Source organism: Musca autumnalis, unplaced genomic scaffold, assembly GCF_047663935.1.
Source record: "Musca autumnalis isolate F117 unplaced genomic scaffold, ASM4766393v1 scaffold_1, whole genome shotgun sequence".
In the NCBI taxonomy this organism is placed as follows: Eukaryota; Metazoa; Arthropoda; class Insecta; order Diptera; family Muscidae; genus Musca; species Musca autumnalis.
In genome coordinates this window covers 100,639,933-100,666,756 of record NW_027411644.1, presented here as the reverse complement: position 1 = coordinate 100,666,756, position 26,824 = coordinate 100,639,933, and the positions used below count along the sequence as shown (strand labels likewise).

The following is a 26,824-nucleotide window of genomic DNA, read 5'->3' as shown; positions in this document are numbered from 1 at the left end:
AAATCTGAACTGATTTCTATATAAATTGGCACACTTATTTCTAGACCGAATCTCGGCACACATTCCAAATTTTATTGAAATCGAACAATTATAGCCCGTTTCGTATAGCCCAGTACTTTGTTTACAGAAATACATGGACAGACAGACGGACATGCGAAAATCGACTCAGAAAGTGATTCTATGTATATCCCTAAAAGGAACTATGAGTATATATCGTTTCCTTTTGAATGTTACAAACTAATGCACAAAGACATAATACCCCTTACAACAAGGTGGTGTAGGGTATAATTAAGACATTTTATGAGTTTTTTAGTTCACGAGGCCATCATATTAACTGTAAACAAGGACACAAGGAACCATGACCAGGATTCGGATTTTTGTAGGATTCGTTATTTAACCACAGCAATAATTTAATTTAAACCGACAATAATTTAACTTAAACCGATCGCAATAAAATTTCATATTTAAGGCTTTTGGATTAAATTGAAAAAATTGCAAGGTGGATCACCCTAATGTGCGTACATTCAAGAGGTAGCATACTCTCTTTAGCATATTTTTTTGGAAATATTCTCCCTAGTACCACTGTGTTTTTTATGATAAAACGTTTTTAAGAACGAGAAGTATGAGAAGTATAACATATGAGACGACAATATGTGATGCCCACCTATTCCATTTAGCTTATTAGACAATTACTTCAATTGAATTACACAAGAAAACACACAAAAGCAGTATTCTAATATTATCCATTCATTAATTGAGCAAGTCTACGACTTGCACTAGCAGTAGTCGTCGTTAGTCTCAGTTATTAGGCGGATGCAGACAGACACATTCGCTTTGTCGCAAAAATTGTCAGTAGAAAAATGATGTTATTTTTCTTAATATTTTACGCTCTTGCTGGAGTGACAGTATCTGCAAATGGAGTGAAAGAAGGTATGTTTTCTCATTATCAATATATTATCAACGATCCATAATGTCGCAGTAACTTTCATATTATAGCCTTAACAGCCGACATTGCTCAGGATTTGCTCAAAAAGACATTGCTAGCAAACTATCAACAATCGTCGAGACCTGTCGGAGCCTTGAACGAGACCGTGATGCTATTCGTCAACATTGAAATGCAGCATTTTGATTTTCTAGAAGAAAGTGGGATGTTTCATTTGGTTGGATTACTACAAGTCGTGAGTTAATTTTTATGTGTATTATTAGAAGAGTGGTCTTATAAGAGTGGCAGATATTTTCGAGGTTTATCCATAGCCGAAAAATTTACGGTGTAATGTTAAAAGAGAGGTATAAAAAAAGCAAACAAAAATTTTAAATTCGTGTTATTATACCCTACACCATAGTACGGAGGGTATATTTAGTTTGTTTTTCGTTCGTAACGCATTGAAGTAATCATTTGCGACCATATAAAGTATATATACATATATACATGTTCAGGATACAATTCTGAGCAGATTTCTCCCTTGTAATGACTCCAGTGTCCACAATAACACTGTGCAACATTTATAGGTAATCTTGTGCAAAAAATTTGAGCTGACGATTGTTTGAAAGTACAGACCCAAACGACAAAAACCCTAGTTGGGTTTTGTTGTGCCAGATCCAGCTTGGATTTTATGGCCCCATCTTAACATGGTTAAATATTGACTTTTTTTCAACAATTCTGGGCTATATCTCTGAAATCTATGTGAATATTTATCTCACCTCTGAAGCAAATTTTTAGATAAGGGCAAGAATAAAATATTTGTTGAAACAATGAACTCGAAAAATCACGTGTATAGCCTCAAATTTAAAAAAAAATCGGAAATTTCCATAATTTGTATACATTTCGCACCGTATTTCCAAAACCGTTAATTTTTTCTTAATATTTTCTTTTGAAAAAATATTCGCTGGAATGTAATACACAACTCTTCAACCCATGCTATTGATGTAAAATGCATCTACCACGTTGTTTTTTGTATATTTTTCAAAGACGATTTAATAAAAATGTCAATAATGTGGTGAAATCCGAAATGTGAGAATAAACTGTTTGTGTGAACTGTGTTTGAAATACGTGTTGTCAAAGATATGATGCAAAATACCACTGAAACAACATGAAGTAAGCAGTTTAGAGTTTCAGAATGTTCTGAAGAATTGCTGAGAACTTTATTTGGAACATTTTCGCAAAAGGTTAGTTGGTTCAACTCCAAATAGCTCAGCTGATACTGAACAGAATTTCAGCAATTATGTGAAATCTTCTATATTTTATCGATTTTGATGCCCTAGATGGAGTTTTTCTTATGTGGGTTTTTCAAAAGATAAATTCTACTAGTTTAGGGCTACAATATTGCTAAAGACAGCGAGGCCAAATTCCTATTCGTTTCTGAGATAAAGATCTGATAAATGCAAAAAAGTGTAGATTTAGCCCGGTTTAGATGAGGCTATAAAATCCGAACTGGATCTGACAAGAGAAAACCCTACTAGGGTTTTTGTAGTCTAAATATGTACTTTCAAAAAATGCATACTAGAAGTTGTTTGCATTTTCAGTGTCGCATAGTGTAACATAAAGGAAAAAATGTTATCGTAGTAAAAAATAGTAGCTTCTTGCTGGAACAGGCATTTTTTGGTCGGTTTTATATTCTTGTTCGATTTTCGTGTTTTATATGGTCTCTTGCACGACTTCTAAAGGCAGACCAAAAATTTAGCACGATCGTGTCACATAGTGCAGATCGTGTTTAGTCGTGTCGTGCAAAACCGTGTCGAACAAAAAAACACAATCACGCACGGCCAAAAATGTATTTCGGCACGACACGCACAAACACGGCGTTTTTCGGGAAGGCACGAACACGCACTACTCACGGCACGACACGCGCCCACCTCTACTACAAATACCGTTATATCTGACGATAGAAAAGGAATTGTAAATTATATTTTTGTGGGCATGTATAGTATATAGTAGCCGATATTTTCAATACTTAACATGTTTCACATATGCGTTATAACGGTACTTTTTACACGCTTTATGAAAAAATGTCAAAATATTAGCATGTTTTAATGGTTCACCAGGATAGAACCACCCTAAGAATTTACACATATCCTTAGTCAGATGTGGTAAACTTTTACAAAAAACTATTTATAATTATAACTAAAGGCCGTGAGTTTTGATGGCAAAAAAATATTGTGCACTGATTCCTAAACATTTTGGATATCGCAATATTTTGTCCAAACTTCGAGTCATTCAGGTACCTCCCACACAAAATTTCAACCATCCGATTTCACCGAAACTTTGAACATCCAAAAATTACAATTTTGTTTTTTTTTTTCTAAATAGTCTGCCTTAATCCCATTGTTTTATTTTATTATTTTAAAACAACTAATTTATTAGTGGAAAAAGTTTGGCAAACTTCTCATTGAAGTTTTTTAGTTGTCCGCCCTTATACTTCGAGCTGACGATTGTTGTTTGGGCATAACAAGTTTTTTGTTGAAGAAGTTGTTGAAAAATAACTTCGGTGGAGAATATCCACAAACAAGAAACAAGGGAACTGATGAGATCCAGTGGCGTGGAACGAAACTAGTCTTCCCTGCCTTACCCCTTGGTGAACAATGCCAACATTTTCCACTAATAAATTAGTTGTTTTAAAATAATAAACTAACAACAACGGGATTAAGCCAGACTATTTTGAAAAAAAAAAAAAAATTGTATCAGCTATCCAAATAAAAACGACGCAACCAATGTTCTATCCAAACATAAGATCTATCCGTTCAAAACATAAGATCTACTACACCTTTTTCAGATGTAATTCGAATAATTTTAGTTTTAATTCTATTTGTTATTCGTAACATTTTATTTGTAATTCGAGAATTCCATTTGTAATTCGAAACATTTCTATAGTAATTCGAATTATTCCATTTGTAATTCGAATTATTCTATTTGAAATTCGATTTATTCTATTCGTAATTCGAATTATTTTATTTGTAATTCGTATTATCTTAATTGTATTTCGAATTATTTCATTTTTATAATTCGAATTACAAATGGAATAATTCGAATTACAAATAGAATAATTTGATTTACAAGTAGAATAATTCGACTTACAAAAGGAATATTACGAATTACAAATAAAATAATCGAATTACAAATGAAATGTTACGAACTACAACTGGAATCTTTCGAATTACACGTGGAAAAGGTGTAGTTTAGGGCTACAATATTGCCAAAGACAGCAAGGCTAAATTCCTATTTGTTTCTGAGATAAAGGCCCGATAAATACAAGAAACTGTCGTTTTAGTCCGGTTTAGATGAGGCCATAAAATCCGAACTGGATCTGACAGGAAGAAAACCTACTAGGGTTTTTGTTGTCTCAATATGTACTTTCAAAAATTGCATACTAGAAGTTGTTTGCATTTCCAGTTTTGCATAGTGTAATTGAGAACCTTATATTTTTGCACCCGAGTGTCCTTCTCAATAGGCAGGTAAGTTAGATTGTCGGAAATTTCAGGATCTTTGCTACATTTTTTTTTACCAAACTCACTGTAACTTGACACTTGAGATTCCCAGTGGCCACAAAACTTCTCAAAAAAAGTGTCAACGGTACCTGCCGATTTTCAGAATTTTAAGGATTTTAGCTTCAATTTTGAGCCGTACTAGCTGTAATTTGACACTTGAGATTCCCAGTGGTCACAAAACTTCTCCACTAAAAATGTTTAACATAGGTATATGTTTTGTTATAGCCACATATAACGATATCTCTCGATCTTCGGTATTTTGAGGATTTTAGCTACATTTGTTAACAGATCTCTTGAGATTTCCAGAGGTCCGAAAACTTTCCATCAACAAATTCCTATCTAGGTCCATGTTTCGGTATAGCTCCCAGTATTTTTAGGATTTTGAGGCACATTTTCTGACCGTACTCCCTGTAATTTGACTTCTTAAATTCCCAGTGGCCACAAAACTTGATAATAAAATTTTTCACAAATAATTGTCAACATAACACGGTGCTCTTGAACCAATTTTAAATGAAAGGAGCTTACACCTGGGAAGTTTTTGCGGATTCTGAAACTACAATGTTCATAGATGAGAAAAATAAAAAAAAACAAAAAACCCCCGGAGCGCTTTTTAAATAAATCGCGATTCAAGTTGACATTTTTAGGGGTTTTTTTAGGTTTTCACGATTTTGCTTGGAAACCACAAGACCTATCGAAATGGAACAAAGGAAAATATTGTACCTATGAAAATTCTCTACTAGATTTACCTTTATGATATTTTTGTAGGGTTTACCGTTATTGAGATATAGAATTCAAGTTGGGACAATGCATGGACTGTATCTCTTCCTTATAAAACAATGTCATACATGGTGGGCATTAACTAACTTTAAGTGAAAACCGCTTAAACCCGGAAAGTTTTTGCAGATTTTGAAACAGCAATGTTCGTAGATGAAAAAAATCTAAAAACAAGAAAAAAATCGCTGCAGGGTTTTTTTTTAAATAAATCGCGGTCAAAATTCACATTTTTAGGATTATTTTGGGTTTTCGCGATTTTGCTTGGAAACCGCAAGTCCTATCGAAATGGAGATAAAAAAAGTTGTAGCTGTGAAAATTCTCTAGAGGACTGGCCATTATGATTTGTTCATAGGTTTTACCATTTTTGAGATATATGTAGAAGTTCAGTTCACATTTGTAGGTTTTTTTGTTACGTTTCCACGATTTGCTTGAAAACGGTAAGTCTTATCGAAATGTGAGTAGAGAAAATCTTATAGCTGTGAAAATTCTCTACAAGATTGGCTTTCGTACCTTTTGTACCATTTTTGAGATATATAAGTTTAAGTTGGGAAACTGCTATCATGACATTGTTTTATAAGGAGACGATACTGTCAATGCATTGTCCCAATTTGAACTTCTATTTCTCAATAATGGTAATATCATAATGGGCAATCTTCTAAAGAATTTTCATAGCTACAATATTTCTTTTATACCAAGTTTACACTTACGCTCCAAAATCCACTGGATTTCGCGAAATCCTGAAATACATCTCGGTGTTTACACTTATTCTTTTGTTGATATCAAACATATCACAATAATCAAGGTAGATGAATATGCACAGCTGATCGAACATGAATTTTCAAAACAAGCTGTTGCAAATTGAATTAGTCATAAAAAAAAAACGATAATATAATAATAACAAATGAAAAAATAAAAAAAAAAATATTTTATCGTTGTGACATCATAATAATAAATTTTGATAGATAAAAGTTGTGTTCAGAACCTGCAAAATATTACTACTTGCAGTAGTTTTCACTTTTAGTGTTACAAATGCGTTCCCGTACTCCGAAATCTAGCAAGACTTGCACTTTTCTATAAACAACTGTGAATAGGTAAAAATATAACCGATTTCTATAAAAGTTGGCACTCTTATTTCTAGACCAAATTCCGTCACACAATCCATATTTCATTGAGATCGGAAATACATATCACGTGTTTCGTGCACCAAATACCAAAAATCGGCCAAAAAATATATATGGGAGCTATATCCAAATCTGAACCGATTTTGATATAATTTGGCACACTTATTTCTAGACCAAATTCCGTCACACATTTCAAATTTCATTGAGATCCGACATATACAACGTCTTTCGTACACCAAATACCAAAAATTGGCCGAAAATTTATATGGGAGCTATATCCAAATCTGAACCGATTTTGATATAATTTATCTAAATTGGACAGATACAGCGTGTTTGGTGCATCAAATACTTCAAATCGGCCGAAAATATATATGGGAGCTAGATCCAAATCTGAACCGATTTCGATATAATTTGGCACATTTATCTATAGACCTAATTCCATCACACATTCCAAATTTCATCAAAATTGAACAGATACAGCGTGTTTGGTGCATCAAATACCTCAAATCGGCCGAATATATATATGGGAGCTATATACAAATCTGAACCGATTTTCACCAAAAGCAATAGCGTCTTCATTAGGCTAAAAAAATGATCTTCCCCAATTTTAAGCCAAATCGAACAATAAATGCGACCTGTACGTTGCGAACGGACGGACGGACATGCATAAATCGACTCAGAAAGTGATTCTATACATATCCCTAGAAGGAACTATGGGTCTATCTCTTTTCCTTAGGCATGTTGCATACAAATGCACTAACACATAATACCCTTACCACAGGGTGGTGTAGGGTATAAATAGCGTTGAATAGCAAACACCCTCCTCTCCTGTTTTCTGCTATACACATTTGGCACAGTAAAAACTAGAAGCATGTTTATTGGCATCTGAAGATGATAGATGATACATTGATTTTGACATTTCTGCTGGAGTTTTTGCAATTTCCGTCATTTTTTCATCCCCGTATTTTTTAGGAAATTTGTATGGGAAAGACATTTTTGATAATTCGCTCGTTTTTCTAACATTACCATTAAAAAGGTACGGCAAAACAATGGAAAATATCCTTGTAACAAATTAATTTAATATTTCTTTCACATTGTTTACACATTTTGATACTAAATTTTTTTTTTGCAGCAATTAACCATCTATCTTGTTTATTGTGATACGTGAAAAGTGTTGCAACTTTTGGTACTTTTTAGCCAAAAACAGGGTTGTGTATCATGAGTACTGTGATTTCGATGAGATGATTTAATTTTTGTATGCGAAATCACGAAACGCCTTCGAAATCACGAAACGACGCCGAATGTAAACCAAGCATTAGTCCCATTTCGATAGAACTTGCGGTTTCCAAGCAAAATAGTGAAAAACAAAAAAAACCCCTAAAAATTTCAACTTGAACCGCGATTTATTTAAAAAATGCTCCGGCGATTTTTTTGTTTTTTGATTTCATTTTAAGTTGTTGCAAGAGCACCGTGATAAGTCTATGTTTTGGTATAGCCCCCATATAACGGTACCTACTGATTTTCGGTATATTGAGGACTTTAGCTATATTTGTTGCTAGAACTCCCTGTAATTTGACATTTGAGATTCGCATATGAATAAAACCAAAAATTATCGACATAGGTCCATATATTGGTGTAGCCCCCATATAACCGATTTTCCGTTATTTCAGTATATAACATATAACAGTACCTCCCGATTTTGTCAACATAGGACCATGTTTTGGTTTAGCCCCCATATAACGGCACCTCCTGATTTTCGGTACTTTTAGGATTTTAGCTACATTTCTTGACCGTGTTTCGTTATAGTCCCCATATAACGGTACTGCCCGATTTTCGGTATTTTCAGGATTTTAAATAAATTTTTTACCGAACTCCACCTAAAATTGTGGACAGGAAGGAAAACAAATTATTCCATTTAAGTTCTAAAAATTTTATAGTGGAGGGTATAAAACCAACAAAATAGGGTGGTGCAACTCCGAACGTGAGGTGAATGAGAATTATTTCTGTTTGGGTTATTGTTAAAGTTGCGTCAAATCCATATATATTAGTGTTGTCTTTTTTATGGAGTTAATGTATGGAAGCGTGTAATAAAATGTGGCAAATTTGGAGTTGATTTAGCTCTGTCCGCCCGTCTGCTTGTCTGGCTGGAGCACAATATAACTCTCGACTGAAGTGAACGGATTTGGTCCAAACTATGTATAGACTAATATTTCTTTCAATTTTTATTTTTTTCGAAAATGGACCATATCGGTCCAGGTTGTGTTTGGTATGGATCCCACGTATCGGTAACTTCAGATTTCATGTATGATAACGCTTTTAGCCCCTATTTTGGTGTAGTCCTTATTTTCGCATGTCATAAAAACTTCTAAAGCTTAATAAGTTTTATTTTAAAGCTACGTCCATGCTGGCGAAACTTAAATCCAGGAAAATTGGGAAATCAGTTAGCTAGGGGCCGGAGTCGAATTATTTATAAAAAATTTTTGAAATCGTTTTTGGACGACATGTTTTCATTATCACGACCCACCCTATATTCCTACAGGGACTACAGTCCCTGGCATAATTTTTTTTACCGGATTAGTCTTCTACAAAAAATATGAAAAATATTCTGGCTAATCCCTTACTACAGTACTTAAAATTAGTAATAAATTTTAACATTTCAAATGTACTCTTTTCTTTTGTACTGGAAATAAAATTTCACTGTGTGGCATAAGTATTTAGACAAAATTGTTCATTGGTTTTTAGACCTCAACAATTAAAAATATCTTATTTAGGGCCTGTTTCGCTATGTCGAAAGAAAATTAATGCGAACGAAAAACACCTAAACTTTGTTTTCATGGTTACATTGACTTTGTTTTTGCTTCGAAACAACTACAAAATTTGAAAATCATACACGAGTTAAGTAGTTTTTCTTTCGTTTTCATTTTCGTTCGACATTGTGAAACAGGCTGTTATGATTTTGATTATTGTCAGTTACGGGGAAAATGATATATTTCACACACATCTGTACCATTATGGACCCATTTACGGATCGATATTTCAAGGATATAAGGATATTCAAGAGATTTTTTATTAAACAACATTTTCGATTGGTTCTCTCATTATCTCTGAATGTTTTGCGGATTTTGACTTTTTTATGAGACTAAGAACATTTTTTCTCTTAAAAATTTTATACTTAAAGGAAATAATTTTGAGATTGAACCCGAAATACGCACTAAACGTGTTCCACAAAATCAACCTTAGTTGTGTTCTGCAAATGAATACATATCACTTCGATCAGTTTGCCACCATTTTGATATGAAAGACCGTTCAAAGTGGCAAAATATTTATTACAGTCCACAGCATTAACGATAAAAATCAAATATCCCACTATTTTGAATGGTGGATACGATGATTCTGATGTCTGGGAGCATTTAGGCATGGAAATAGCTTCAGAAGGACCGAGTGGAATAACAAAATATGGCTTCAAATTAATTTTTTTCTAATGTCTAGAGGTTATATTTTTAATATAGGGCTTATCTTAACATCGAAATTGTTTCGAAGATGGGGATTTTTGTGCATAACTAAAGTTAGATTTCTAAATCTGTCCTATTTACCGGAGAGCAACGTCTGCAATTTCATATTTTCTGCCTACATCGTGCATATTTACAGCGATTTCAATATTTTGATTTTAATTTGTTAAAAAATAAACAGATAACTGCGGCAATATGTGATCATTAGTTACCTTTATTACAGAAACTGTAATTTTTACTTTGTTACAACTTTTGACACCGACGTTCCCTATTTTTATTAAAAATCTATGACTGTCAATAACAAATGCCAATATTTTAGCTAAAAAACTATTTTTTACCGAAAAGTACGATTATGTACCAAAAGTAACATAACAAGTGAGCCAGGCTATAGTCGGGACGGGGCCGACTATGTGATACCCTACACCACTACCCCTGTGCATAAGCTTTTCACTCGTAAACATTTCTTTTAGGGAGATACTATAATTTTCACCAATCTGGATTTTATACCAAATGACTTAAGGCGAACTGAACTAAAATGGTAATTAATATTTAATTTTATATTTGACTACTGTCGACATCTACATGGTACTGATTGAAAGCTTTGCTGGTCTTCCTAATTAGCATTTTACATGTCTTTAATACACCAAATAGAAGCAGCGGTATTTTCATTAAATACCACATTTTGTATTAATTTAAAGCTCAGATGCCTTAGTTTCATTATCAAGCTCTCTCCTTGGAATATGTCCAACAGAAGCAGAAATACCTGACATGGAAATAAAATTCTATAAATTGGGATATCCCAGCGCCTTTTTCAACATCACAAGCATTTCAGAAAAAAGTGGTGATATTCGTCAGTACAATTCAAATAAAAAAATGTGTAAGTGGGATGTGCGCCAATCTATTTTGCATCATAGGAAAGGTGATATTTTTCTCATTCATTGACGGGCTTTCTTTTTGAAATACGACTACTAAAAGCGGAGATTTTCGCATAAGTATAATACTTTGAATTTTTGTACACATACGTTTTTTTTGCCTATTCCGACTCTTTTATATTATACGACCATCACCAAACTCAATATGCTTCTTCCTTCTTGGGAGCCCTATTAAGCACCAAAATCGTGACGATCCTATCAAAATTTATACCTGTAATCTTATCTTCTTCTATTGACGGGCCATTCTTTTGGAATACGCCTACTAGAAACGGAGATATTCGCATATGAATAAAACGTTGAATGTTCTCCACATATGTTTTTTGCCCATTCCGACCATCACAAAAATCAATAGGCTCCCTCCTCTATGGGACCATCATTAAACCTCAAATTTCGTGAGGATCCGATCAAAATTGCGATGATTAAAAAATAAAAAAATTAGATGTATTAGAGACTATTACGATATCTATGTTATTTGGCCACCTAGGCCAACCTACTTTGCATCATTGTAATGATGGGATTTTCTACTTTCATAGTCTGGCTTTGCTTTTGGAAGGCCCCAACTAAAGCTCTGATATTCGTTATTATAATTAAAATCGCAAAAATGAAAAGTTGGGTTTCAATAGCGACTATTGCGATATATTCGTTGTTTGACCACCTACGACAACCTACTTGACATCGTTAGAAAGGTAATATTTTCTACATTCATTGTCAGGTTTTGCTTTTGGTATACCCCTTATAGACACTGAGATATATGATTTGGAATAAAACGTTGACTTTTTCTCGAAATAAGTGTTTTGCCCATTCCGACCCCCCATTATCCAGCCATCACCAAAATCGGTTGTCTTCGGAAATCGGATGTATTACTGACTATTGCGATATTTCCATTATATGGCCACCTACGCCAACCTACTTTCCATCATTGTAAAGATGAGATTTTCTACTTTCATAGCCAAGCTTTGCTCTTGGAAGGTTCGAACTAAAGCTGTGATATGCATCATTATAATTAAAAGCACAAAATGAAAAGTTGGGTTTCATTAGCCACTATTGCGATATATTCGTTGTTTGAGCACCTACGACAACCTAATTGACATCGTTAGAAAGGCGATATTTTCTACTTTTATTTCAGAATTTTTTGTATACCCCTTATAGATGCTGAGATATTAGCTTTGGAAAAAACGTTGACTTTTTACCCAAATAAATTGTTTGGCCATTCCTAAATATTATCTGACCATCACCGAAATCAACAAGCTTCTTCCCCTTCGGGACCGCCATCAACACCTAAAGTTTGGTGATGATCCGATCAAAAGTGCGACCTGTAGCGCGATTACAAGGTTTCGACGGACAGACAGACGGACCATATAGTCAGATCGACTCAGCTCGTCGAGACATTCATCTAATATATAAAAGGCAATGTGTGTATGTTAGTATGTTTGTTTGTTTGTATGTTTGTATGTTTGTATGTTCCGAATAGACTCAAAAACGGCTGAATTGATTTTCTTGAAAATTTCAGATAATGTACTGGGAACACCGGTGGTGAAAATAGGCTATATATTTTTTTGAATGGTCGTCGCGGAAGTGAAATATCGCGGTCATCCCAAATTATTCAAAAATGTATTATTTCAGATAATATACCTAATTTTAGTAAGCGTGACTACAAAACCGCTAAAGCACTGCCTTCAATATGTGGGATAACGCGGTCAACGCCATATTTTGGAATACAGTAAAATCCCGATGACTTGAGATGTCACTATATAGAAATTCCGAAAAATCGATTGGGAAATCATATGAAATTTTTTATGTGGAGTTTTTAGGTCTGAGAATAGGTCGTAATCTATTTTTTTATCCCGCTAAGTGTAGTGACCGGTGGTCCTCCCCACAATTTTTTTAAGAAAACCGCGAAATTCAAGATACTTTTTAATATATTGTTTACAAATTGTTTGCAATGCTATGGTAATTACAGTCTTGACGACCATTCGTCGCGGAAGTGAAAATCGCGGTCATCCCAAAATTTTCAAAAATGTATTATTTCAATTAATTAGAACTGTCGTAAGCTGTTTTTATAGTGACCGGTGGTCCTCCCCCACAATGTTTTTAAGAAAATCTGAAATCTTTGATATTTTTGAACGTATTGTTTACAGATTGTTTTCCCTGAATGATCGCGGTCATCACAAAGTTTTCAAAAATGTATTATTTCAATTAATATACATAATTTTAGTAAGCGTGACACAAAAATGATATAAACACTAGCTTGAACAAGTGGGATAGCGCGGTCGTGAGCTATTTTAATACGGCTAAGTGTAGTGACCGGAGGTTCTCCTTCAATTTTTTTTTAGATCTGAAGTCCATGATATTTTTCAACGTATTGTTCACAGATTGTTTGCAATACTACTGTAATTACTGTCTTGACCCTGAATGGTCTTCGCGGAAGTGAAATATCGCGGTCATCACAAAATTTGCAAACATTTATTATTTCAGATAATATACACAATTTTGTAAGCGTGCCTAAAAAACGCTATAAACGCTGAACACTAAACAATAAGTGGGACAGCGCGATCAACTCCACATTTTGGAATACAGTAAAATCCGGATAACTTGAGATGTCACAAGATCGAAATTCCAGAAAGATCCATTGGAAATCAGACAAAGTTATTGATATACAATACAATATCATCATTGGAATGAGAATACCGCGATCGTGTTCGATTTCTGAAAATATTATAATTACGGATAAAATCTCAAAATGTGGGAAGTGAAACTTCATGAGCATTGATTTCAGTCCTTGGAATAGTTAGGTAAAGATACATTTTTTAAATACAGCAAAATCTCGATAATAACTACTACAATTTATAGAAGTATTTTTTTATGAATTATATAAATGTTGCCATACATATCCCGAAGGAACATACATTTCGCTGAGGGGTATTTTACCACTATTGCATATAGAGCGCGAAGAAAAAAAGCGTTACGTTCGATCGGCCTGAATGAGATTAAATCCACCAATAATAGCGAAAATCAGGTGCTACCGTTCTATGGGAGCTATATCAAAACGAGGACATATCTCTGAACTATCGAAAATCGGGAGGTACTGCTTTATGGGAGCTATATCAAAACGTGAACCTATTACTGTTACATACCGAGCGCAAATAAAAAGGCGTGTATTTCGGTCGATACGAATATTTATGCCCTCCTCTTTAAAATATATTAAAACCAGATTTCAGCCATTTCGGTGTGATAATGATGTTAAATCCTCAAAAATAGCGAAAATCAGCCGGTACCGTTCTATGGGAGCTATATCAAAACGTGGCCCTATACCAACAATTCTTTGCAGTAATAATTACGACCCCAACCGAGACCAACAATCCAATATATAGCAATGTCAATTGACGTGCACCGACCATTATTTGTGGGTCACAAAGTGCTTTAAACTGTCGATTTATGGTGAAGGGTATAAAAAAAGAGATTTTATATCTTAAATTTGGGGGATACCATTATATGGAATTTATGTCAAAACATTGATTTATATTATGAAGTTTATAGAGGGATGCCTAATTATGGGTGTATCAATACTGGATAATTAACTAAAGTTTACACGGAGAACCCAAACAACGGGCCAGCAACGCGGACCGGGTCAGCTAGTTTTGGTATATAAAAGTATGGGCCTACGACCATAATTTCGGTGCGTTACAAATATTTTGGCCAAAATCTACTTAAAATACCCTATCCACATAGTGGTGTAGGGTATGATTATGATGTGTAAAAATACTTATGCCGTTTTGCTTTCGCCTCCCTATTTAAACATCCGCCTACCTAATCAGGAATGAACTGGAATTTCTTTGGTCCATTAATTTTTATTTAGCTGAGAGGTAAAAGAAAAAACGTAATATCCCGTTTTATAAATACTGACAATAAGTACAAGCCTTTTAAGACAAATGTAAATTTTGTCAAAATAATTATTCCCGGGACTGTATATATATATATATGTATGCCTTTATTAATTATACTCTTCCATTCTGTTACAGAGATGGCGTGACCCGAGACTGGTATGGAATTCCCGAGACTATGGTAATCTATTCTACATCTCCATTAGCCAGCGGCACATTTGGATCCCTGATTTGGAGTTCTACAATAATGCACCTAACAAATTTATTCGTATACATCGGAATGGATTTGTAACGGTAAAAAGCGATGGTGTGGTGTTTTGGAGTGACACCATAGATGTGAATATTTTCTGCGGAAAACATATGAGATATTGGCCCCACGACAAACACGAGTGCCACTTGATACTGGGATCATGGACATTCGACGGATTGGAAGTGGATATAATGCACGTCAATGCAAACGAAAGCATGACTTTTTCTAAAATCAATAAAGATAATATGGAATATAAGGTGATAGGCTACAATGCAACACACGTTTCCAAATTGTATGCATGCTGTGCTAATCCGTACACGTCGTTGGACTATAACATCACCTTTCAACGGAAGTCATCATATGCCATCATATTTCGAAGTCCAGCTATTTCCGTTGCCATATTTACGCTGGTTGGTTTGTGTTTGGATGTAACACGTACCGAAAAATTTTGGATCAATGGCATTAGTTTGTGGCTTATAACGGGAGAATTGATTTATTTCGCTCATAACGGACAAAACTTTGCAAGAGAAACTCCAAATATAGGTAAGGGTTTTTGTTTGAGATGAAGTTTATTAATTGGGACAAAAAGAAACGAATGTTGTTGTCCTTCTCTCCAAGGACTGACCAGTGATCAGAGCCAAATCTTATAATTACTTGCGATCAAAAGTAACTTGATGTAGTTGATCCAATAAGTGTTGTGTGTTTTAAAATGCTTGAAGCTACTTCTCCTTACGATTTATATGTAGCTATTCTTTGTTTTTGTAACATGAAAACAATCTGGTACAACCTTACAAATGGTCCGTCAACTTAATATAATATGAAGGACTAATCAATTTCAAAATTTATAATAATTATTATTATTTTTTAATATTATTAGTATTTTATGTTCTATAACAAATATATTGTTGCTAGTCTCTTACATAGACATTTATTGTTTTTTTTTTCAGTTATTTTCTTTGGTGCCAGTTTTGTGTTGGTAACTCTGTCTCAGTTAGTGGCCGTGTTTTCTATTTTCGCCACTCGATCAACATTTAAAAGAAAATCACCTCTGCCTACACGACTTAGCCGGTGGTTGAACTCTCCCTTTGTACTGCAATTCTTACCGAATAAAGTCAAGCGTAATTCTGCCGAAAACTCTACAAATATTATTACCAGTTCAAACACAGACGATGCCTCACGGTTAATAGTCAAAGGTCACCCATCGGATGATTGGCAAATACTCGCAAATTTGGTACAACGTTTTACTTGTTTATCATTTTCCATAATCTATTTGATATTGTTTACCGTGTATTTTGTTTAATTTTGTTACTCTTAATAAATGAGAATGTGCAACAAGAATTTTGGAAAATTCCATTTGGAGATGAAAGCCCTCGGTGAGTATATTACGAGCCCAAAAGGAAATTTTCGACATAGGTCAAGTTTCTGAGTTGTGGCGTGATGGTATGTATTTGGTATTAGTTAGTTATGAATAAGTTATTGGTGTGGAATACATCTGAAATATTTAACATAAATATTTCTCGTTATGTGGAACACGTTAATGACAAAATATTAAATCTATTTACTTAGGTTAGGTTAGGTTAAAGGACGCGCAGCTGTCGTGTTGGACAGCCACTCCACTCGGAGACCTTATGGTCCATTGTGTTCATCCTATAGTAAGGGGGTATCGAGTTTAGAAGTAAGAAAAAGGAATAATTAAGTTAATTAGAAGATAGTTGAGAATGATTAAGTAAGTGCTAGGGATTGAGAAATTATTTGTAAAGAGAGAGAGAGAGAGCGAGTAAGGAGGTTTGCCGTATTAAGATGCTGTAGTTTGTTCATGTTGAAGCCACTTCAGACCCTTGGCGAGAAGAAGCAGTGTTGTCGGCTCGGCTTGGCAGAATGTTGTCAGAGATGATAACGTATGTTCACCCATTGTTTGAATTCTCCTAGTCCTGAGCATTGGACAACGGCATAATAAGTACTCAATCGTCTCTGTTTCTTCTTCGTCTTCGCATAATCTGCAGTAGTCCGTGGGGTCATCTCTATCCCATTTGCAGGTCATTGATCTTATCCTGCAGTGTCCCGTGATAACTCCAATCATTAGTTTTAGGTCGGGTTTTCTCATAGAGAGTAGAGAAGTGGTCTTCCGTTTGGAGAGGTTGGGCCAGATTGCCTTTGATACCTTGCAGCCAGGTTCGTTATTCCAAATCTGACCTGCCTTCTCCCTGTATGCTTGTTCTAGGAGCCGCATGAAGTGACACAAGGGTGGCCTGATTGAGTTATCGATTTCGATGTCGTTTGACTCAGATCCGCGACGTGCCAGTTCATCCGCCTTTTCATTTCCCTCGATGTCGCAATGCCCCGGGACCCAGCACAAGGTAACGATTGATCGTAGGGCCTCCAAAGCTTTCCTGCAGTGCAAGACCGCAGCAGATTTGATTGAATGGGATCTAAGTGATTTTAGGGCCGCTTGGCTATCCACATAGATAGTCACCGGTCCGGCTATATCCCCTTCCATGTTTTTAATCAATTCTGCTGCTTTCGTGACCGCAAAGATTTCGGCTTGGAAGACGCTACAATTTTCGCTTAGCTTGTACGAGATCCGTAAGTTGAGGGTATCGCTGTAGACGCCCGCTCCTGTTCCCTTTTCCATCTTGGATCCGTCGGTATAAACCTCTATACCGGGTAGAGGTAGGGAGTTGTGGGTCCAGGCTTCTCTGTCAGGTATCCGAACTTCAATGTCGTCGAAGTGTAATTGTGGTGATATATAGTCACTAATTACCTCCAAACCCACTGATAGTCCAGATTGTCGTAAGATATCAGCATGGCCGTAGTCGAAGTTACGCCATGAACTTAACTCCTTGAGTCGGAGAGCACTCTTTGCTGCCAACTCCTGCACCACGAGATTCATCGGATGAAGATCCAGTAATACATTGAGAGCAGCCTGTGGAGTGCTTTTCATGGCACCTGTAATTAGGAGAGATGCCGCTCTTTGAACGACATTAATCTTATGGAGAAGGGATGTCTTACTTAGTGCATTCCACCATACCAATGAACCATAAGTCAGAATGGGGCGAACTATGGCCGTAAAAATCCAGTGTATGACCTGTGGTTTCAAACCCAACTCTTACCAATAGAGTTCTTGCAAGAATAAAGGGCTATAAGTCCTCTCTTGGCACGTTCTTCGACATTCCTTTTCCACGTTAGTTGGTGGTCCAGGATAATGCCAAGGTACTTGGCCTCTGGGGAGAGCTTTATGGCCACTCTATCCAGCGTTGGTAGGGTGAATGGTACAACCTTATTTTTGTATAAATAGGGCTCCTGGATTAAGACGATGTCAACTTCAGACTTCTTGAGGGCTAGAAGAAGTTCAGCAGCAGCCGCTTTGCAGTGATGCAGATTAATCTGCATTATGCGAAGCGGCTGCTGCTTCCGTTCCTCCACTACTTTCGTCCTAGGCGGAATCTGATCCATTCTAGACCAAAGTGTAGTTTGCCCTCTCGAGTCCTTAAGTAATCTTGCCCCTGAGTGTCTATTGACACCCTGATGGCAACACCTCCATTTTCCGGATTGTGGCTGACCAGATTCCATGTGCTGGTCCGGAGATTGGGGTTTTGTCTGCCGAGTATGGTCAGTATGCGTGCGGGATCCACAGGTGGAGGTGGCACCCAAGCTGACAACACTCTTCTGAAAGGGACCTCATTGACACCAACGACTGCCAATTGACATCCCTCCCAGAGTTCGCCAAGACCCTCTATCGTGGAAGTGAGGAAATCCAGAGATTCCCTATTTTCACAACAGATGACCCTAACGCCTCTGTATGGAGCAGCACTGCCAAATTGGGTGTGTTTAGGAGGTTCCCCTTCTCCTGCGAACACGATGTCACGCAGACGAGTTTCGATAAGTAGCCATCGATCCTCTCTGATTATCCAATCAGGGTCAGATTTATCGATGACCGCTGCTCGCAACTCATCCGGCACCATCGGTCTGCTTGTTCTTTTTCCCCTGCTGTTGGTCTTGAGATGAGAACTGGAAGATTCCTTGTGGCCCAAGTTAGCTGTGAGGCTGAACTGGCTGCGGCATCTTTCCTATTCCCAGTCTTAGGGCAACCGGCTGGGGAAGTATGAGTATTGCGTTGTTGACCTGAAGTGAGTCTCTTAGCACTGGGGAGTGGCTTCTCCATTTACCTGTCTCTCTTCACCGCGCTTTTTGGTGGAGATGGATTGGGCTTGGTAGGTGCTCCCCCAGGTGCGGAGACCGGTGTTCGGTCGGACTTCCCAGACTTTGAACTCTTATGATGCGTCCCCTTCGGCTTGGCTGCCTTCTCCTTTGAGGTTTGCCCTGTCTGTGTGACGGGACATCCCTTTGAAGAGAGCTTTGAGGTCGAAGGAGGCGAATCATTTGATGGTTTTCGGATCATGTCAACATCGCTCCCAGTTTGGCCCTTGGGGGCTGTGGGAGTCGATGTAGGCATTGACCTAACCTCTTCGTTTGCCGTAATAAGAGAAATCTTGCTGATATCAGGTCTTCCCTTGGGTAAGTGAGGGTGAGATCTTTCGACCTTTCTCACTACCTTGAGGTTAATCTCGATCAGCTTGCATTCTCTCAGAGTTATAGATGAGGGTTCCCTGTCAATGAACTTCCTGAGGAAGTGCATTGCTCTGTGGTACGCCCTCCTCTTTTTGGCCCATTTACTAGCAGAGCTATCTGAGGTGGTGGGAGCTTTTCCGGCCGGTATTTTGGTCGGAGCTCCTTCCTCAACAGCAGAAAGTCCTTGTGAGCCAGCAACATCGGCTGCGGCCGATGGTTGGGTAGCTGGTGCATCAGTTGGTCCAGAGGTGGCTACTTCCACTGAGGTTGAGGCCGACTCATCGTTAACTACAGTCGCTGGAATGACTGTGGTGTTCATTTCGTCATCCGATGAGCCGTCCTCCGCTCCAGTAGAATAGCCATTCTGACTAAGACGCAGGGCCAACGTCTGCTCCAGTATCTCCAGGAGTTTCCGGCTTTGTTCAGCCAAACTGTCAGTGACAGCTCCCAGAGTGGGTACCTTAGGTCCGTCCCCTCCCGACACTACCGTCCCGTCAACCGTTGGCTGGGTTGCCCCAGACTTGCTACTAGATTTTGAATCTGAAGAGTTGTCCTTAGGCATTGCATTGTTGTCATCAATCGAATTAGTTTTGGTTATTTTTTTGTTTAAATTTTTGTTCTCCTTACGTCATAGATTTAGTGGGGGAAGTGAGGTCCACCATGGCATAGCCCTCCTGTACCATGGCAAGGACATGACAACTAAGCCATTACTGCGTTGAGATGCCCAGGTATCAACGAGGCTCCGTTCTAATACAGTTGGTACCCTAACTGCAAACCTTAATACACCGATGGGCACGGTTTCGCCTGACACCCCGGCGTTATGGGGTCTCTAATAAGTAGGAGACCGCTACTTGGATAACCTTTGGTCGGTCACAGTTCCCCAACTAAACACTTCCAGGGTGTTGAGTGTGGAAACTGTGACCTTAAGCCCCCGCATCGCGCCAAGATTGTTATCCCTGGCGGGGGAATCTATCAGTGTTTGTTATTATGTTTGTATGTTCGATCTGGCTCTGGGTCTATCTCCAGTTCCAGGAAAGTGGCTGCTTCGATGGGATGTAACCACCGATCCACTGGAGTTAGATGAGTAGATTTGGCTGGGCAGTTTAAAAGGTGTTTTGTGTCGTGCGGGTCCATGCCACACACTGGGCAGATGTCTTGCACGGCGCGGTCGATTTCCGCCCAATAAGAATTTAGGCGACTACAATATCCCGAGCGTAGTTGAGCCAAAACTACTCTAGTTTGTCGTGGCAGCTGACGCTCCTCAGCTGCAATAGGAGGGGGATGTATTTCGAGGACTTTATTCACACTATAATTGCTTAAGGCCTTGGCAAATGCATCCGTGTGAATACTATTTAAATCTGCTTGATATGCTTGTTGATCTAGGGGTTCTCTCTTGTATCGTTGGACCTCTTCCTCTAGAGCATGCATATCCTTCCTGATCTGCCTGAATGTGTCGGAGCTACCCACAAGATGGTGATTGGGATGGCTCACACGGTAACATCCAAGCAGGTACTGCAACGAAAGCATCTCATTGTGTTGCTTTACTGGAAGAATCTTTGCCTCCTCATGTAGATGGTTCACTGAAGATTTGAGGAGGCACCCTGTTGCTGTTCTCAGGGCAGCATTCTGGCAAGTTTGAATCTTTTTCCAATTCGTATCACATAATCTCGAGGACCAGACTGGCGCCGCATAGCTTACCACAGACCGACTTATCGCGTTATATGTGGTCAACAAGGTTTCTTTATCTGCACCCCAAGTGCTGCAGGCTAGGGACTTGAGGACCTTGTTCCTACTTTTCAGTTTGTCGCAGATACCTGTAGCGTGCACGCACGAAGTGAAAGTAGTGTCGAATGTGACCCCTAAAATTTTGGGGCAGTTTGTGGTGGGAATTCTGCTACCGTCGACGACGACATTCAATTCTCTTCTAAACTGCGCTGTCCATGTGGTGAACAGAGTTGCTGTTGATTTTGTGGCGGAAATCTGCATATTCCTCGATTGGAAAAAGGTGGTAAGATCGGTTAAATAGTTGTTCTGTCTCTCACAGATGTCATCAGGATAGGTACCCCACGCCAGGATCGTGCAATCATCCGCATACGTTACGATCTCGATGCCGTCTGGAGGGGGCGGAATACAGGACAGGTAGAGGTTAAACAGTTCCGGAGATATCACCCCGCCTTGGGGAACTCCCTGTTTCACTCTACGGGACTTCTTGTTCCTGAATTCCACGTACGGCTGGCGTCCACACATATAATTGACTATCCAACGTTTCAAGCTTGGCCGGAGGTTTGTCTGCTCAATGTCCTCAAACAGCGTGGAGTGCCTGACTGTATCAAAGGCTTTTGATAAGTCAAGCGCCACCATCACTGTTCTATCGCACGGCCGTCTCTGGTTGAGTCCTTGACAAATATGTGTGGTAATGGTGTGCAGCGCAGTTGTCGTGCTGTGCTGCTTACGGAATCCATGCTGATGATCGGCAACTTGATAGCTATTTCTGATACTGGGGAGGACTAAGGCCTCAAGGGTTTTTGCTACGGGCGACAAAAGCGAAATCGGCCTGTACGATTCACTTTTTCTGGCATCCTTGCCGGGCTTCTGTAGCAGGACCACCCTGTCCATTTTCTAGACTTCGGGAACAATGAGGGTGGATAGCGACAAGTTGAGAACTTTAGTGAGATACTCCACTCCCGGTTCATCCAGCTGCTTCAGCATTACCATGGAGATTCCATCAGGGCCCAACGATTTGGATGATTTAGCGTACCTGATGGCATTGACAACATTATCCATTGTAAACTGTGGTGGTTCCTCCTCGGCAGGAAGAGATCTGATACGACGTAATACTCTTCTCTTCGCCCTGTCACTCTCGGGGTGCTCGACAAACTGTCGATTGAAATGACTTGCGCACCTCTTCGGGTCAGTCAACGTAACGTCGCCAAACGTGACTGAGGTCCTATCTTCCCTTCTTTCAGGGTTCGAGAGTGAGTTAACCGTTGCCCACAATTCACCTATACCGGCTCCAATGTTGCAACTCTTCAGATGATTTAACCACTTGTTCCGCATATGCTCGCCGACCAGCCTGTTAACTTCCAGTGTCAGCTCCCTGACTCTGGGGTCATTAGGGTTGGTTCGGCGAAGCTCATCACGCTCATTTGCTAATCCCGTCGCCTCTGCTGGGAAGTTTGGTCTTACTTCGGGTATTCGACCAGCAGGGATATGGCGAGCGGCTGCAGCAGTGATGATGTCTCGGAACGTCCTTTCCGCTACCCGAACATCAGAAGGACTGGGCAGTTCTCTGAAGCGGTGATTGGTGAACTCTCTGAAACCCGGCCAATCAGCTTTCTTATGATTGACGAATGTGCGGCGTTCAGAGGTAATGGAGACAATTATGGGGAGATAGTCTGATCCAAGGGAAATGACGGGTTGCCAGGTAACGTCATTTGTCAGACCAGGTGACACGATGGTTATGTCCTGCGAGCTGTGACACTCTCCTCTAATTCTGGTAGGGGCGACCTCATTGACCGTGCAAAACATAGAGCTGTCAACCTGCTTAGCCAGCGCTGTACCTCTTTGGTCGTTTCCGAGGGCCGAATGTCACATCTCATGATGTGCATTAAAGCCTCCCAGGACCAGACGATTATGACCTTCCAAAAGCGAGCTTATGTTAGGCACTTAATCTGAGATACAGCTATTTCTCGGCGGGATGTATACGTTCAGCAACTCTATCTCGGCAGTTCCACACCTGACTGCTACCCCCATACATTCCATGTACGGGTCATTAGAGACAGGCTCAAGCGAGATAGGTGTGTATTGGACAGACTGTTGCAATAGGAAAGCTAATCCCCCACCTCCACTTCTGGTGCGATCCTTCCTTAGCACGTTGTAACCATCGCAACGTTGTAAGCTACAATTGTTGTTGAGCTTGGTTTCTTGCACCGCAGCGACCTTGATATTCCTCCGACTCATGAAATCTACTATTTCCTCGATCTTACCTCGGAGTTCATTGCAATTATATTGCAAAAAGGATGCATTTTCCGGGATTTGGACAACAACGGCTGGTGTTAAAGGCTGCATGTGCGGTTGTTGTCGAGGGGACTGCGGGGGAGTCTATAATCAGACCACGAGGGAGTTTAGTAATACGATGACGACTTACTGGGAACTGTATTCACACAGCATGCAGCAACATAGTCCCTGTCGTAGTCCCTCACGTGGACAAGTGCAGAGCAACCCCTTAGATGCACCCACCCCTGACATCTATTGCATCTCACCGAAGGCTGGATGTGGGTGAAGATGCGGATGTGACAAACCGAGCACAAATATATTGGTCCTGGGTTTTCCTCCCTCCCGGCACGGACCAAAAGGATTTGGAGCAGTCATTCCGGGATATACTGCTCTCAACACAGAAAAACGAAACAAATACAAACATATGTACACTGAAGTGCATATAGTCCGGGTCAATCCGGTACAAAGAACCCGCTGCCGTGGGATTGACTTACTTAGTTGGCCTTTTGCAGAATATTTGTCCTAAGAAAGATTTCCATTCCTCTCTGTTTGTTGTATCGCTTTTTGGAATACCGCGTTTTTCGATCTCTTCGTCCATTTGTTTGCTCCATCGAAGTCTGGTATAGTACCTCCCGATTTTCGGTATTTTGAAATTTTCTGCCATATTACCCAACCGAAATGGCTAAAATTTGGTATGTAGTCTTAAGGGGGACAAATTATTCCGACAGGGTATTGCCGGTACAGGGCCACATTATCCAATATTAGATCATATCTAAAAAGCTGAGATTTCGGATATAGTCTTCGTTGAGAGTATAAAACATTCCGACTGAGAATTATTGGTATAGGTTCACGTTTTGATATAGCCCCCATAGAACGCTATCGCCCGATTTTCGGTATTTTTAAAGTTCAGCCACATCATTCAACCGAAACGGCTAAAATCTGGTTTGAATATACATAACTTGTGGTGGAGGGTATAATAAGAGTTCAAAATCACCCCATCGTGTTCTTTTTAGTAATAAAAACTTGTATTTATCAGTTTGTTTGGATACGCGTTACTACTTTCATTCTCGTACTTCCCCCCATTTCCTAGGAAATGTAGGACCGACGTTTTCAATTTTTATTTTCTTATCTGCTATGCTGTGGTCAATTCCAAGTGATATATGAGATTTTATATCAAAATTTTTCCAGAATCGTCATTTTATTTGAACTAAACTTTAAAAAGCATTCCGCGCTAAATTGGCATATTTCCTTAAAAATGGCAAAAAGTCAAAAAAATGTAAAGGTCGCAGGAAGTAGTCTAGACAATATATATATAACAAATAAAAAACCGTCTCGATCCGATCTGATCCGATTTTATACTTTACCCCTATTTTATTTGCAGAAATGGAATAAATTGGACGTTACATATAATTAACCAGTAACATCTAAATTAACCTAACTTATGGCTTATAAACCTGTTTAATTTAGTTAAATACCTTTACGATAAAGCAAAAATACAATTTTACAACTAAAAACATCATCGTGAACATTGTAACACATATCTATGTTAAATGTACCGTTATTCCGTTTCGACTAATCCATTCCAATTATTGTATATGCCGTTAAGTACAGTCAACCATCTAGTTTAATACTGTACTATAGTTTCATAGCTTCCTTGAATTCCACTTTTCGATTTTCTGCACGCTAGATCGGTATTTTTCGCACTGTGCGGTGCCGAGGTAGAATAGTCTTTTACTACCTGAAAATTATATGAACCAACTTCCACTGTTGGTCCGAGCTCTATGGACGCATTGCGCGTCGACACCACCAACATTGTCTTTACGCCGTTTACAGCCAGACCCACTTTTGCTGATTCTTCTTCGACCTTCTTAAAGGTATCTGTTACTTCCTTTACTGATCGCCCCATGATGGCAATGTCATCAGCTAAAGCAAGTAACATGTGGCTGTTGCTGTAGATTGTGTCATTTCTTTTGGCATTTGAATCTCGTATAAGCTTTTCCAGTAGGATGTTGAACAGGTCACGTGAAAGGCTGTCTCCTTGTCTGAAACGTCTTTTTATACTGAATTGTTCGGAGAGGTTGTTTCCTAATTTAATTGAGGACCTAGTATCAGCTAAAGTCATCTTACAAAGCCGAATGAGTTTTGCGGGGATACAAAATTCAGACATGGCTTGGAATACCTTTGGACGTAGGGGACTGTCGAAGGCTGCCTTATAATCGACAAAACGGTGATAGGTATCGATCTGCATCTCTTGGGTCTTCTTCAGGATTTGCCGCAGTTTAAATATCTGGTCAATGGTGGACTTGCCAGGTCTAAAGCCACATTGGTATGGTCCAATTATTTGATTTCATAGTCGTTGGAGCATACAGTCTTATCTCCTTTCTTGTGGACGGTACACAGGATACTCAGGTTCCAATCGTCAGGTACCCGTTCTTCCTTCCAGATGGCGCTAACTAGTTGATGTATACAACTTATCAGCGTGTCGCCTCCGGTTTTGAACAGCTCGGCTGGTAAGCCATCGGATTACCAGATTACCTTGCTGGCCTTTACAGGAGGATGTATGTACCTGTACCAAAGCCATCAGTTTGATATTCACTTTTTGGTAAAACTTTCGGACTTTATTCTGACTCCTGTACATCTCGATTTTTTCACACTCCCGCATTTCCATTTCTCCTCACTCCTTTTCTTCCAATACCACGCTCGTGCTCTCGTGTGCTACGCGTTGCTATTGATTGTAGAGTAGCAACTTATGCCGCATTTTTCTCTTACGTAGCAGCACGACGCTCCTGGTCATCGTGCATTCCTTGGTGGAGGTCACTGCCTGTTTGCATGAAGTGGGCAGTACTTTGCCTTTGATATGTTATAGGTACGAGGAGTGCTTTGATTAAGTAATTGTGGCAGGTGAGTGGAATATGCTGTGGCTATCTGTTATGATTGCAGCTCACCGATATCTACGTTTAACGGGGTATGTACCTTTGCAGCAACAAGGTGGTGGTCCGAGTATACGTTTGCTCTTCGAAACGAACGCTCGATGAATGTCTTCCATTTAGCACAACGTGATCAACTTGATTTCATGTTTTCTGACAGCCGGGTGACCTTATGAAAGTCGAGATATTTAAATCTGGTGCTGATGGGCACAATGTTTTTTGCCGCTCCGAAGTGCATCAGCCTCATACTATTGTCACGGTGGAGACTGAATTTACCGACTGTTGGGTCAAAGATATTCTCCTTTCCGCGTTGTTACTTACTGTAGAGTAGCAATATGTTCCGCATTTTTATCTTAGGTAGTGGCACGACGCTCCTGGTCATC

General features: G+C 38.9%; 1 protein-coding gene across 1 annotated transcript; it reads left to right on the top strand.

Annotated features, from left to right (window-relative positions):
• The first annotated feature begins 730 nt into the window (after positions 1-730).
• On the top strand, positions 731-16,284 carry LOC141390694 (acetylcholine receptor subunit alpha-L1-like). The gene is made up of 4 exons (XM_073963634.1): positions 731-930; positions 997-1,178; positions 14,838-15,492; positions 15,897-16,284. Exons 1-4 carry the CDS (start codon positions 861-863, stop codon positions 16,247-16,249), a joined length of 1,260 nt encoding a protein of 419 aa, XP_073819735.1. The 5' UTR covers positions 731-860; the 3' UTR covers positions 16,250-16,284.
• Positions 16,285-26,824: the final 10,540 nt, after the last annotated feature.